The sequence below is a fragment of the Anomaloglossus baeobatrachus genome (genome assembly GCF_048569485.1).
Source record: "Anomaloglossus baeobatrachus isolate aAnoBae1 chromosome 5 unlocalized genomic scaffold, aAnoBae1.hap1 SUPER_5_unloc_14, whole genome shotgun sequence".
NCBI lineage: Eukaryota > Metazoa > Chordata > Amphibia > Anura > Aromobatidae > Anomaloglossus > Anomaloglossus baeobatrachus.
The window spans coordinates 604315-620225 of NW_027441789.1; the positions used below are offsets into that span (position 1 = coordinate 604315).

At 43.9% G+C, this 15911-nt stretch overlaps 1 protein-coding gene and 1 pseudogene across 1 annotated transcript in view; both read right to left on the reverse strand.

Moving 5' to 3' along the window:
• Window positions 1-2481: 2481 nt before the first annotated feature.
• LOC142258852 (uncharacterized) overlaps window positions 2482-15911 on the reverse strand; it is a 29907-nt gene continuing 16477 nt past the window's right edge. Inside the window, exons 5-6 of the mRNA XM_075331428.1 lie at window positions 15792-15905; window positions 2482-6695 (exon numbers count right to left, since the gene is read on the reverse strand). Of these exons, the coding sequence (XP_075187543.1) occupies window positions 4702-6695; window positions 15792-15905 (2108 nt within the window). The 3' untranslated portion in view covers window positions 2482-4701. The remainder of the gene's footprint in view (window positions 6696-15791; window positions 15906-15911) is intronic.
• LOC142258853 (hydroxyacyl-coenzyme A dehydrogenase, mitochondrial-like) lies at window positions 6666-15269 on the reverse strand (annotated as a pseudogene).

A 15911-nucleotide genomic window follows, 5' to 3' on the forward strand; every position in this document is an offset into this window, starting at 1 on the left:
AAGACAAGAAAGAGGGTGGGGGAGGGAACTATCTGTGGACAGAATATGGTGGGAAGAGAGGATGGGGAGGGGGAAAAATCTTGGGACACAGTATAAAGAGAGAGAGTATGAGGGGTGATGCATGGGGAGAGAGAAGATGAGGGGTGATGCATGGGGAGAAAGATGAGGGGTGATGCATGGGGAGAGAGAAAATGAGGGGTGATATATGAGGAGAGAGAGTGTGAGGGGTGATGTATGGGGAGAGAGATAGAGGGTGACGGGTGATGTATGGGGAGAGAGAGGATGAGGGGTGATGCATGGGGAGAGAGAGGATGTGGAGCAAACTGGAAAGAAGTTTGGAGGACACAGAATACACAGGGCACCGTATAAAGACTGGGCAGTATAAGGGGACATGGTGTCAAGGACAGTGTGAAGAGTGTGCTCAGTATGGAAAGAAGTGGGCAGTGTGGAGGGCATGTACCATAAGAGGGAGAGTGTGTGGGTCATTTTTTGTGCAGAGAACACAGTGAGGGGCCATTATTTATTCTGGGGCACAGCATAGGGCAGATATTTTTAAGTAAAAGTATTATCATTCTGCTATATTTAGGGGCATCGTGTCGGGATGTGCTGCAGAAGATCGGAGAAGATGGAAATCTGCAGAAACGAGATGTGAATGTGAAAAGTAATCATGGCGTCAGGATAAGATAAAGAATAGAAAGAAACAACTCAGAGACAATCATCTATAACGTACCTGAATGTAAATGTTTATTTGTGATACTGACTATGTCTCATCATTAGGCCTCGGTCCCACTTGCGCATTGCTTCTAAAGCCCGCTTTACACGCTACAAGATATCTTACGATGTGTCAGTGGGGTCACGTCGTAGGTGACGCACATCCGGCATCGTAAAGTATGTTGTAGCGTGTGACAGCGATGTGCAATTGCGATTGAACGAAAAACCGTTCATCACATGCACGTCATTCATTCCTGACGAATTGAACGTCAAGTTGTTCATCGTACCCGGGGTAGTACACATCGCAGCGTGTGACACCCCGGGAACGATGAACTGCAGCTTACCTGCGTCCTGCAGCTCCCGGCTGGCAATGCGGAAGGAAGGAGGTGGGCGGTATGTTTACATCCCGCTCATCTCCGCCCTTCCGCTTCTATTGGCCGGCTGCCGTGTGACGTCGCTGTGACGCCGAACGTCCCTCCCACTCCAGGAAGTGGACGTTTGCCGCCCACATCGAGGTCGTATGGAAGGTAAGTATGTGTGACGGGGGTTAATCGTTTGTGCGGCACGTTCAACAAATTGAACGTGCCGCATACACGATGGGGGCGTTGCAAATCGCATACGATATCGTATGCGAAATTGCAATGTGTAAAGCAGGCTTTATGTGAGTGAAATTGGACCCCCACTGATCAACTGTTCTTGGTGCAGGTGGCCAGAAATTCTTATTTCTGAATCTGCTCCGTTCTCTGATAAGTGTCCGCGGCCGGGTACTCCACATCCACCTCATTGATTTTAATAGTAGACTGCTGCCACTATCAGAAGACAGAGCAGATCCAGAACTGAGCACTTCCGGCCATCACCAACACGGCACCTAGAACAGGCAAATGGCTGGGGAGCCAGGTGCCAGACCCCGACCAATCAGTCATTGGTGACCTATCCTAAGGAAAGGCCTTCAATGTTAAAGTAGTGGACTATCTCTTTAATAAAGTCTTGTGCCATGTGACAAGTTAAAGGTCACTATGTTTTATTTATGTTGTTAGGAGCATTAAAAGGGTTGTCCAAGTTTGTAATGAGTCTGCAGTCACTCCATGTGTTACTCTGTGACTGCAGCCTTCTAAGTTCTCATAGTGTGCACACTGACAGTTTCCCAGAGTCATAGAGTCCGCTGCTGCATTAACAGAGAACTGTCAGTTAACAACACGTTCTGCAAATCTCTGGGATTTTCCAACACTTTTGCCACTGGATTGTCCACCGGCTGTGACACCTCTGTGACATCCCCTTACTATTTTTGTGTGAAATGCCTACAGCTCTGCCTCAACTCCAGAGGTTCTGAGGCAAAATCATCACATATAAACAACAATAAACAACAGAGAAAGACAGGCATGAAGAATATATATTTACATATGTACCACCCCTGTGTCAGCAGCCGGGCTGCTCGGATCCGGATCCGCGGTGGCTCGAGGGTTCTCCGGACCCGGGTGTCGTGCGGCCACTCGAGTAAAAGGGGGTGTATTTACAGGGGATGATGTGGAAAGTTTGTGATGCCACCCACGGTGTGTGGTAAGGGGGAATACCACCACTGCTGATGGGAGTATCCGGTGGCGATGGAGTGGGCAGCCAGGTGTTTAACCCCTCCGTGGGTAGGGGGGAATGCCCCGGGACTCGGTGAAGGCGACAGGAGGGTGCCGTTGGGGGATAAGGGTCACTTGCATACTCACTCAGTCTAATAACGCTGACACCGACAATTGTAGTAAACCAAAGTTCTGGACACCGCTGCCGCTGGGAGGGAGCACGCCTGGATCCCGTGCTTGTTGGTGTTGCCTGTTAGTCTGTGACCTTTGCCTTGGCACCTTTGTCTTCTAGTTGGTCCCTTTAGTGTAGAACTAATCGGGTCCCTCTCACCAGTATGGCTAACTGGGTGAGCTTGCTCTCAAGGTTCACGCTTGGGATTTTCTTGATCGTGTAGTGGAAAGTTCTAGCCCCCTCGTTGTGCTAGTACCCCGATTTTGGAGTGGGTGGAGAACGGATCTTAAAGGCTCCGTCCTCGTCGGGTAAATTGTCAGGACGCCTGAAGCTACTCCCTGACCTAGGGTCACGTACCTCACCGTGCCCTGGCCCCTGCCCGGAGATGGCACAAGGCCGCCAGCTGTCCTCCTTGACAGTCCGTGCCCCTTGTCACGATCCCCTGCGAGCAGGGTTCCAGCTCCTACCAGGTCCAGACCAACGTCTGTCACCTATTAGTCTCAAGGAGCCGTGCTCCTAACCTCTCCTCTCGAGAGTCACTCCACAACTGAACTGCTCCTGACACTGCTGATCCCCCCTTAACCAACCCCCCAAGTGGGCGACCCTATTCCACTCAGGCCGTCCACTGGTGTGTCTGGTGGGTGTGGTGCAGAGTGTTCCTAAGATTTTGATTAGCTTGTTCTTGGCAACACCAAAGGTTAGGGATCGGTAACCAAGGAGGTGGATACTGCACAGAAGGGCAGATTGCACAGTACCCGGTGACGTCCTGATAGGCCTGGGCATCACATTCCCCCTTGGTTAAGCGTAGCTCATCCCCGACCTACAGGACATCAGAGGTTTATTTTTTTTTTTCAATTGGAAGAAAAAAGGGTAAAACATTTACTTACAAATACATCCCACATTAGGGAGGCTGGTTACTTAAATGTTACTAAACTTTATTAAGAGTTCATCTCCCAACGGTGGAACGCTACCAGTTTCAGTAGTAGCGGGGACTCAACCTGCTCTGTTGCAGCCCCTTCCTGCGACAGTCCAGTCCCAATGTCCCGGATCCCAATAACCCGCCACCCAAACAACCTGACCTCTGGATACCTATCCACGGGTCCATGACCAGGTTAAGGTCCCAGGTCTTGTGTTAGATGACTCTGGTTGGCACAGGAGGCGCAACTATGTACAATACACAAGTTCGTGTTGATCACGCCAGTCCTGTGAAAATGGTCCATTTTTACTATATATATATATATATATATATATATATATATATAAACAAAGTCCATGTACCGGGTGTACACACTGTAAAGAATCTGGTTGCAAATTAGGTAACTTCTGCATTAATTTAAACCCTGATTGACTATGCACTTATTCACTAACCTTTTCTATATGGAAAATAACAAACTGTGAAAAACAATAAACGAAAATACCAATACCTAACAGTTCTATGGCATCGTTAAACCACTGGTATTTTTCAACATTCTTAAACTACCGGGTCCCGTAGCCACGCCTCTTTACGGCCACGTACTACCAAGCTCTAAGCACGAGACACTGCTCTCTCAAATAATCCAGCACAGTCACATATTTTTTTAAGGTTTTACTGAACTGGTTAAGAAGGATGCTGCAGAGCTGGGGTCGTAGAGCTCACTCTTTCACTGTGAGAGTGATCGCTGAGGGTTGTGGGATCTCACAACCTGGAAGTTCCTTTTGGGGGACATTAGGGACACTTTTGGCACTGCATTATATTTAAAAAATTCACTAATCTGTGGCTCTTCACTGTTTTAGTAAATAATAAAAGCAGCCACAGATTTGTTATAAGCACTATTTAAGGGGAAAGTCATCAAACACATTGCACTAGAAACTGGGGGATATTACCCCTGTAACAGTGTCAGCAGCAGATCCCCCATAACAGTGTGTCATGACAACATTTTTGCTTCAATCGTTTTCCCTATTTTTCTCCTTCAAAACCTAGGTATGTCTTATGGTCCGAAAAATACGATGAGTTTAAAAAGAGAGAGAATTTTTCTTTCCCTCACCAATTCTTACTTGAGCAATTGTAGCTGATTTTTGGATAAACCCTTTGAATTATAGTACATCATGATGGCTTCTCCCATGTGACTCATCTGACAACAGGACCTGATTAATGATACAAAAAACATTTGGCAAATTCTGAAAACAAGAGAGGCTGCTCCGCTCTGGTGGTTTTCTGATTGTCGGCAAGACTTGATTTACCAGTTACACATTTCAATTATTGCGGCTTCTTCACATGTTTAACAAGATGTGATTTCTGACAATAACATTTTCCACATTCACAACATAAAAATGGTTTATTTTGTGTGATTTTTTTTCATGGTAAACAAGACCTGATTTCCTAGTAAAACATTTACCACATTCTGGGCATGAAAATGGCTTCTCCACTCTGTGACATCTTTGATGAACAACAAGGTGTGATTTCTGAATAAAACATTTCCCACACTCTGAACATGAAAATGGCTTCTCCCCTGTGTGATTTTTCTGATGTCTAACAAGGTTTGATTTCCGAATAAAACATTTCCCACACTCTGAACATGAAAATGGCTTCTCCCCTGTGTGTTTTTTCTGATGTTCAACAAGCTGAAATTTCCGAATAAAACATTTCCCACACTCTGAACATGAAAATGGCTTCTCCCCTGTGTGAGATCTTTGATGGAAAATAAGATCTGATTTCCAACTAAAACATTTCCCACATTCTGAACATGAAAATGGCTTCTCCCCTGTGTGATTTTTCTGATGTCCAACAATGTGTGATTTCCGAATAAAACATTTCCCACACTCTGAACATGAAAATGGCTTCTCCCCTGTGTGTTTTTTCTGATGTCTAACAAGGTCTGATTTCTGAATAAAACATTTCCCACACTCTGAACATGAAAATGGCTTCTCCCCTGTGTGATTTTTCTGATGTCTAACAAGGTGTGATTTCTGAATAAAACATTTCCCACACTCTGAACATGAAAATGGCTTCTCCCCTGTGTGATTTTTCTGATGTCTAACAAGGTTTGATTTTTGAATAAAACATTTCCCACACTCTGAACATGAAAATGGCTTCTCCCCTGTGTGAGATCTTTGATGCCAAACAAAATCTGATTTCCGAATAAAACATTTCCCACACTCTGAACATGAAAATGGCTTCTCCCCTGTGTGATTTTTCTGATGTGTAACAAGGTTTGATTTCCGAATAAAACATTTCCCACACTCTGAACATGAAAATGGCTTCTCCCCTGTGTGTTTTTTCTGATGTTCAACAAGCTGAAATTTCCGAATAAAACATTTCCCACACTCTGAACATGAAAATGGCTTCTCCCCTGTGTGTTTTTTCTGATGTCCAACAAGTTGTGATTTCTGAATAAAACATTTCCCACACTCTGAACATGAAAATGGCTTCTCCCCTGTGTGTTTTTTCTGATGTCTAACAAGGTCTGATTTCTGAATAAAACATTTCCCACACTCTGAACATGAAAATGGCTTCTCCCCTGTGTGAGATCTTTGATGGAAAATAAGATCTGATTTCCAACTAAAACATTTCCCACATTCTGAACATGAAAATGGCTTCTCCCCTGTGTGATTTTTCTGATGTCCAACAAGGTGTGATTTCCGAATAAAACATTTCCCACACTCTGAACATGAAAATGGCTTCTCCCCTGTGTGTTTTTTCTGATGTCTTACAAGGTCTGATTTCTGAATAAAACATTTCCCACACTCTGAACATGAAAATGGCTTCTCCCCTGTGTGAGATCTTTGATGGAAAATAAGATCTGATTTCCAACTAAAACATTTCCCACATTCTGAACATGAAAATGGCTTCTCCCCTGTGTGTTTTTTCTGATGTCTTACAAGGTCTGATTTCTGAATAAAACATTTCCCACATTTTGAACATGAAAATGGCTTCTCCCCTGTGTGAATTTTTTCATGTCTAACAAGGTGTGATTTACAAATAAAACATTTCCCACACGCTGAACATGAAAATGGTTTCTCCCTTGTAGGAGCTGTCTCATGTTCCACATCCTTTCTGTAACTTTTATTTTGATTACAATTCTGTGATAATTCGTAATTTTGGACTTGTTTGAAAAGATCAGATGATAAAGCTTTCCAATGAAGGACTGGAGGTATATCTGGGACAGCAGCATGCTCTTCATATGTATTATGTGTGATAGTTTGATCATCTGTTTTAAATTTTGAAGATATTAGATGTCCATCTGAACTCCTGATACAGTCATCGGCTATAAATAAACACAATGTTATTATTTTTTAATCATATAATTTCGAAAGTAGATTTAGTTTTTTAACCATAACATCAGAAATTAAATTAGGAAACAAATTATTCTGAATTTGTTTTCCAATTTCGAGATCTAAGAGTTACATCTTCGTTCTCTGGAATGTGCTACAGTAAATAATCTGATTGATTGTTGCAATGTGACTGTAGGATAATGAGGGACGGGGGCTCCTATACTTTCCTCATGCTAGGAGACCTTAGCTATCCCTAACCTCTGGATTACCCCTGAACGTGGAAGAAGGGGTAGGAGTAGGATGGAAATACAGATTAAGACAGACGGTAAAACCAAATTTCAGACACACCGCAAACTCACAGAAATAAACAGTGAGATACTAAGGAGAAAAGCAAGAGCAGGAAGGCAAAAATAACAAGGGTTAACACCACAACTGCTCACAGCAATAATGCACAACAACCACTAGTTTGTATCACAACACCTCACCACACTTGTATAGGTAAATTATAGCTGGCGTTAATGGAATAGTCCAGCCAGCATATACAGAAGGGGAGCGAAAGATACTGGCTCCCCTACAGCATGTAATCAAAGACATTAACAAGGAGCCCAGCAAAGAATAACTCTTGCTAGTTTTACTAAGTATGTGGTTCAACACCTGCGTCTCACTGCATTGCTCACAGACATCAGAGAAGTTAGCAGAGTGCCAGAATCTGTAATTTCCACAGATCCTGATACCGCCATGACAGTTGGCGATGCCTGCAACCGTCTGGTTGTGACATTGATCCACAACATAGACAATTTCAAAAAGGTTTTTTTTCGAAGAAGACAGATGCCAAATATTTAATGGGTTTGTCCGGGAGTGTAACATTGATGGCCTATCCTTAGGCTTTGTAACCAAAGCAGGTAGCAGGGTCTGTGCAGATAAACATTAGGTCTCCAATTCATCAAGACCGGCAATGTACAATGAAAATTGATGTCAGGGACTGGCGTAAGATTTCTGGCATAGGGAACGCCGCAGTTTGTTATGAATTAGAGAAGCGGTGGCATCACACCCTTCTTCTGGCCTAGCTCTGCCCAATTTGGCAAAGCTGGTTAAAATTGGCGTGAAACCTCCAAAAGTTGCACAATTTATTTTTTGTACATTCATTTATTATTGACTGTAGAATGGCTATGACGTATCAATGTTTGGAATCAGCGGTACAAAAGGATGTTGATGAAATAGAGAATCATGACTGTAAGGCACTAGAGTGTTAATAAGTGCTGAGAAAACCGTGCAATGTAAAACCAACAACGGTCATCGTAATCAAAGAAAACATGAGACTATAACAATATAACTCTGCAGTGCAGCCAGGCCAACCATCTGTCCTTATAAAATCCTTCTCTGGTCTTCTTTCCAAGCTTATTGAGCAATTCACTGGGGGCAAAAAAGGGGTTTTCAGGTTCCATCTGGTACCAACCATCAATGATGTATTTATGTATTTACTATTGTCAAGACCAACATAATCCAAAAGCTCAAAAGGACCCATTGGGTAACGGGCCCCCAATTTCATTGCAAAATCCATGTCTTCCTCAGATGCATGACCTCTTTCATGAAGATGCACAAATTCCATTAGGTATGGTACCAAAAGACGGTTAACAATGAAGCCTGGGTTGTGTTTACATGACACAGGCGTCTTTCCCATTGCTTTACTGAAGTTTATGAGAGAGTGAGAAGTTGTTTGGCTAGTCATTGTTGTCTTTAATCAAATATTTTTTATTTTTCATTAAATATACAAAGCCAATGTCAAATTTTCAGCAATAATAAACATAACTACAAACTTTCCATCCCCAACAACCCATCCCCCCTCAGCGTACATATTACCCACATCTATATAAAAGATCTCACATTTGTGCCTTTCAGTGACATATATTGGAATGTGTAGAACCAGGTATCCCTGCTCAGAGACCAACATCTCCCAGCCCTAATATTTATCCATACTGCAACCACGGATTCCACAGTCTATCAAAAAGTGCAAGTGGTTTCCTTTTCCCATATATACTTCTCTCCATCCAAGCAATATGATTAACATATGCGATAAATTCCCCTCTAGTCGGTGGGTCCCCCTGCATCCAATGTTTGGCAATTACTTTCCTGGCCGCATACAGCAATCTGGCTATCACTATTTTAAAAATGTTGTCTACTCTGATTTCCTCCACATAACCTAGGAGACATACCAAAGGTTGTTTGGGAAGTTTGCATCTATAAACTCCTTCTATTTTGTTAAGAACAGTTATCCAGAAAGACGTCAACCTGGGGCACGTCCACATCATATGGAAGATGCCGGCATCGTCTCCATTGCATCTAGGGCAGTCAGAGTTACTCCTCAGTCCCATTTTACACATAATTAGTGGGGATCTATACGCCCTATTCACCACATACAGATGGGACAATCTTGCTGGTTCACTTATTGATAATTTCGGTATGTACTCCAGGACACTTTCCCACACCTCATCAGTGATCCCGTCTATCTCTACCTCCCATTTAGTTCTAGTTCTTACTGGGTGGTTAAGCAAATATGTATGCAATAGATCCCTATATATAGTTGATATGATTCCTCTTGTGGGCACACTACTACACACATATTTCAATACTAAGTCGGCCTGAACCAGCAATGAATTGTTTAACCCTCTGAGCCTCTACTGCATGTGCCATTCGTTTATAGTGGTACCACCCGGATGGAGATATCACAAATTCATCTTGTATTTGTGTAAACAGCTTCTAATGTCTCTGGTCTAGAATTTGCCACATATACCATATACCTTTACGTGCCCATTCCTTAATTTTGCCTATCTTATATATCTCAGAGCAGTTATCATTTTCCCACACCGGAGTGAATTCAGTTATTGCCGTAACCCCCCTCATCTGCTTGATCTTTCTCCAAATTCTGTTCATCAAATTAAGTGTAGGGTTTGTTTTCCCTTGTCTCCCAAATGATCCGTCCTCCAATCCTAACACCAATGGTCGTCGATGTAAAACATGCCCCAACAATCTAGATGCTGGATCCACCGCCACTAAATTCGCCCATCCCCTGAAATGTTTACTCTGAGCTGCCAGATAATATATTCCTGGATTGGGTAACGCTAACCCTCCCTCGTCCTTTGGTCTCTGCAACCTTTCAAGTTTGAGTCTGGCTTGTTTGTTCTTTTATATTAGAGCACGGAACATAGAATCAATCTCCTTAAAGTGACTCTGAGGGATACAGATAGGAGTATTGTGTATCACGTAGAATATCATGGGCATATTACCATTTTAATAAGGTTAATCCGTCCTATTACTGATAAATAAAGCTTATTCCAAGCAGTTATCTTACTACGCAGTTGGTTCAGCAAAGGGACTAGATTAATAGTGATGTAATTCCCAATTGGTAAGGATACCTGTATGCCCAGATATCTAAACTGGTCCACAACCCGCAATCTGTTAACCTCATCACCCTAGGTAGACCCGTCTATTCCCGCGTCCACCTGGAAAAGGTTTGATTTGGTCCAATTTACAGACAGTCCAAAGATCCTTCCGAACCGTTCGATCACCTGCATGGCATGGCTCAATGATGCCCCTGGGTCTGCGAATAATAACAGAATGTTGTCTGCATAGAGGGCTATCTTTTCTTCTAGAGGGCCATATACAAATCCCTTTATGTCTCTGTTCTGCCGTATAGCAGCCGCCAGTGGTTCCCCCGCTAGAGCAAAAAGGAGAGGCGAGAGCGGGCAACCCTGACGAGTACCCCTTTGTAAGTCCACTGTGTGTGACAACATTCCATTAATTCTCACTTTAGCCACTGGTCTAGCATATAACAGCTGTATCCAAGATGTAAAGTTAGGGCCAAATTCCATATGTCTTAGCGCTTCCCATAGATACCCCCATTCCACACTGTCAAATGCCTTATGGGCATCTAACGAAGCTATCACCCTGTGTCCTGGATTGTCCACCGGTAGCTGCATGTTAAGGTATAATCCTCGTATATTCTTCGCCGTAGATCTACTAGGCATGAAACCCGACTGATCTGGGTGAATTCGAGCAGATATCACTTCGGTTAATCGATTAGAGAGTACTTTGGCCAAAATTTTAACATAAGTCGTTAACAGTGAAATGGGCCGGTATGACTCGGGGAGTTTTGGATCCTTATCCTCTTTAAGTATTACTGTTATTATCGCCTCCCTCATAGACGCTGGCAGTGTCCCCCGCTCTCTTGCCTCCTCCAAGACATTCAACAAATTGGGTAAGAGTATTTCTTCCAGAGATTTGTACACCTCCACCGGCAATCCATCCACCCCTGGGGCTTTTTCATTTGCAATGCCATGAAAAGCTCTCTCCATCTCCTCAAGTGTAATTTGGGCCTCCAGACTGTGTCTCTCTGTCTATGCTATTTTGGGTAATGTCATTGTATCTAAGAAAATCTCTAGGTTCTGCTGTATCGACTCCCCTCTAGTGGAGTATAATTACTCATAAAAGGCTGCGAACGTGTCCAAAATATCTTTCCCCTCCGTGACCAAATCTCCCGCTGTGGTGCGAATGCAGTGTACAAAGGATGGTTTTCTCTGGGCTGCCGTCACCACCGACAACAGGTGTCCCACCTTTTCTCCCTCCATATAGACGTTCTCTCTGAAAAGCCTGTTTCCTGCTGCTTTCTTCAATAGCACTTTATTAACTTCTTCCTGAGCTGCTTTTAGCTTTTGCCTATACTCTGGTGTGGGCTGTGCTACCATCTCTGCTTCTGCTCCCTTCAAAGCCTCTAAGCAATCAATTTCCCCTTGTCTACTACGAGACTTACACTGGCAAACGTCTCTAAATAAAAGGCCTCTAAGGTATGCCTTCATGGCGTTCCAAACTACCAAAGGATCCGCACTACCTCTATTTAAGGCCCTGTCACACACACACACACACACACACACACACACACACACAGATAAACCTTTGGCAGATCTGTGGTTGCAGTGAAATCATGGCCATATTGTTCCATTTGTACACAGCCACAAACCTGGCACTGATTGTCCAAAATTTCACTGCAACCACAGATTTGTGTGTGTGACAGGGCCTTAAGGGTAAAATATTCCAGCATCTCACTAGATATACCGTCCATGTCAATACAATTTAACCAAACCGGGTGTAACTTCCATTCTCTTGTTAGCCTCTCCCCCACTCCTCGTTTTATAATAGATATCAGGATTGGACTATGATCCGATATTACTCTAGTCAAATATTCAACATGCGCAATCCCAGAATCCATCAGATCATTTCCCAAGGCCAGGTCTATATGTGAAAGCGTACCAAGGGTCGCGGAGTGACAGGAAAACCAGGTCACCCCCAAATTTCTTATCCTCCAAACGTCTACCAACCCCAATTCTTGGATAAAGGTACCAAACCCTGTCGCTCCATCACTTCGCGTCTCCCGTGATTTTTTGCTCCTGTCCCAATATGCATCTATGACATTATTAAAGTCACCGACCAACAAGAATGGCAAATTCCCCCATTTAGCCAAGCGCTCTCTCACCTCTCTAATTTTGGCACTCGTGTAAGGCAGCGGAACATATATAGCAGTAATGCATAGTAATTGTCCATACAACTTACAGATCACCATTACATATTGTCCCTCTGTGTCTATCCATGTCTCCACTTCTTCATATTGGGCGGATCTATGAACCAACATAGAGACCCCGCTAGCATAGGTAGAGAAAGTAAAATGATATGCCTTTTGCACCCATCGTTTGTTCAGTACATTCGTCGTTTCACTTGTCAAATGCATCTCCAATAAACACATTACTGATGGTCTCTGGTCTAGCATATATTTTATCATTGCATCTCTTCTACCTCTATCTGACAGTCCCCTTACATTCCAACATAATACTTTAATCTCCTCTCCCATATTGAATCACAGGTTATCTTTGTACAGGCATTTTGTCCCTCTGTACGCTGAGTCTTTCCCTTCCCTAGCCCTTCCCTAGCCCTCCCCAACTAAACAACTCCACCTCCGATTTACATCTTTAACTCCCTTATGGGGAATGAGGTCTATCTGTCCTAGACCGGTCAACCTCTCTCCTCTTTTTCTCCCATACCAAACCTGTCTCATCCTAGTGAGCAGAACCCCCTAACTCACCTCCCGCCTTAACCATATTCGTTTTCATTTGCAAATTTCATATAATGTAAACAGTTAACCTGAAAATTTGAAAACTTAAATATTTATCAATCGCCGCTGAACGGCCATAAGAAAAAAGAATTATTATCGACCTCCTGTCATTGTCCAGCTTATTGTTAGTGAATTCCGCTGTCTCATCTAACACTCAGGAACAGGAGCAGGAGATCAACAATGATAACCCGGTAGAAAAAAAAAAAACAAAAAAAAGGAGGTACTGTCTCTACAACAAAGATGGGCCTATGAAGTTTCCTCCTCTTCTAGTGTATGCAATTGCTTATGAATAACCAGTCTTGAATCCCAGGAAAATCACGAGATTGCAATATCGCTCGTAGCTAGCTTCTATCCTTCTCCTGTTGCTTGCGGGCTTCCTTGCATTGATGTCTATCCACTTCATGACTTCTTCCGGATCAAGAAAGAAGTGAACCTTCTCCAGTGCTACTACTCGGAGTTTTGCTGGGAAAATCATGGAGTATTTAACCTCCAGCTCTCGGAGTCGTCTCTTTACCCTTGTGAATTGCATTCTTTGTTTCAGTACAGAGTAGTCAGGGTATATAGCTACTGGGTGTCCATCTATTGTCAGGGTCTCCATATCCCGTGTCTTGCGTAGAATAATATTCCGGTCTCTGTAGTTAAGAAGCTTCGCCAGCATCAAACGAGGTCCCTTGCCAGGTAGCTGCGGTTGCATTGGAACCCTGTATGCCCTTTCAATAGCGTATAGCTATAATCTTCTCTTTAAGTCACATTTCTATGAAGTCAGTAGGATTTCTTCCCTCAGCTCTTTCTGGGATTCCCACCAGTCTTATATTGTTCCTCCTGGAACGGTTCTCCAAGTCGTCTGTTTTTGTGGCCATCTCAGATATCTGCTTCTGGAATTTTCTCTCTGCTTTTTGTAGTGCAACTATGTGATCCTCAGCTGTCCCCACTCTTTCTTCCACAGCACTGGTTCTCATATCAGCTTTCTTCTGATCTTTTTTGAGAGTAGCTATATCTCCCTTTATTCCCAGCACCTGCTGGGTTAAAGTTGTGAGGGCCTGTTTGCAGAAGGAGACCACCTGAAATACATCCTTAATAGTGGGGTTCTTCTGTATTTCATCTGCTGCCTGCTGCTCTCCTGAATCCTCATCCTGTTTATCTTCCCCTGATTCTCCCCTTGCTCCTTCAGCCTCCTCCGGGTCTTCCTCCTCCTCCCGTTTTCTTCCACCATCTTACCAGGCTCCCCCAGAGGTTCCTCCGATTGCCTTGCATACTATGCCAGCTTTGCAGCCGCTTCCATGCGGCGCTGGCAGGCTACGTTTGCCTTCTCTGGCTCCTCTCTGACCTCGGTGCCATCTTGTAAGCCAGGCACTTTCCCGGCTCCCACTTCCTTCTGCCGCCGCTTGGTCATCTCGCTGATTGAGGAGCTGGAACTTTTTCTGCTGGGAGTCGGGTCCTTCCCTTGTCCTCCGGTGCCACTATACCCGTCGGCCATGCAGTGGTTCCGGCGGTGTCACGGTGAGTCAGCGGGAGAGTGTCTCCTCGCGTGCGCTCACATCCCGGTCCAGGCTCCGCCCCCCAGTCATTGGTGTCTTAATGACCTCCACCAGCTTCATCATTGGATTAAAGAAATGCAGCCCTCCGAACTGATCCTGCCTAGTTGTGGAGTTGGCTATGTCAGCTATGAGGAAGTGTTGCTGGCAAATATGGTGTGTTCTGGTGCAAATTTGTCCAGTGTCTTCATTAGTGCATTTTTCACTTCCATGTTTTCTATTATGACTTCTACCACCAGATCATTGCTGTGCACCACGGCTGCTGGGTCTGTGCTTGTGCTGAAGTATCAGAGGGTTTTGCTGATGAATTGTGAATCAGCCTCAGGCTTGTCCGCAAACATCTTCCTAGTGACCATTTTCAAGCTGTCTTCAATACTTTTGGCAAACTTTTTCAAGATGTCATCAGTCTGGTTCACAAAAACAACAGTGTGTCTGTTTGCTGCAGCTACCTGCGCTATCCCGGCACCCATCAGGCCTCCTCTGATCACAGTCACGTGCTTGATAGTCAGCTTGTTCGCAGTGGCGCCGGAGGCCATACATTTTGCTATGAATTACCAGTAAGAGGAGGCCATGTCTGCTTGTACTGCTGGGAGCTGAAGGACATGCGAGTGAGGTCACCACAGTGCACTGTGATGATTTAGTCGCACAATCTTTTTTCACAACTCTGTGTTGCATAAAAAATTGATTGAAAAGTGATTTCTGTCAGAATTCTGGCATAATTGCTTTGAAGAAACAAGGTCTAGATGTCAAATCTCCTTTTGTAGGTGTCTCCAATCCTTCCAGGGTAGTTTGCCAGTAGTTCACATTCTCTAAAGCAATAATTTTATTAGATATTTTTTGTTAGTTTAAAAATTTGGTATTTAAGTGTGCGGCTGTAACTCTTTGTTTCTATTATTCAGACACACACACACACACACACACACACACACACACACACACACACACACACACACACACACACACACCAGCCTGTCTGCTCTTCCGCTTTAGACTCATGCCAGCCTGTGTCCTGGTCAGTTCTTTTAGACTCCTAGATTTAAAAGACCTTTGGATACATCATGTCACATGACTTCATAAAAGGTCCTTAAACAATCAACCTTAGAATACAACTGATGGGGATCCTAAGAAACTGGGGTTCCTGAGAAATTGCACAGTTTGACTCCTCCCAACGCTGGCCCTGACTATAACTAGGGCTTATTTTTAGGGAAACAGGGTGTTCATGAACCCTCTGCAGGTCTTTGAGTTGCCTTCATAACAACATAGAGAAGGGACTAGAAACAAACAGCAGAAGAAGCAGAAGCAAAGAAAATACAGCTGAAAAAAAAACAGAGCAGAAAGCCTAAAAATGTAAACACAAAATTAGTGCAGAGAGTACATAAGTAGATATCTCTTACTGGATAGAGCTGGAGGAAACACATCCTGAGGAACATCGAGATCTTCTTGTTTACAGTCCTGTGGGAGAAGAGGACGGGAACCTCTCTCTGGTGTTGTCCTCTTACTGGATAGACCTGGAG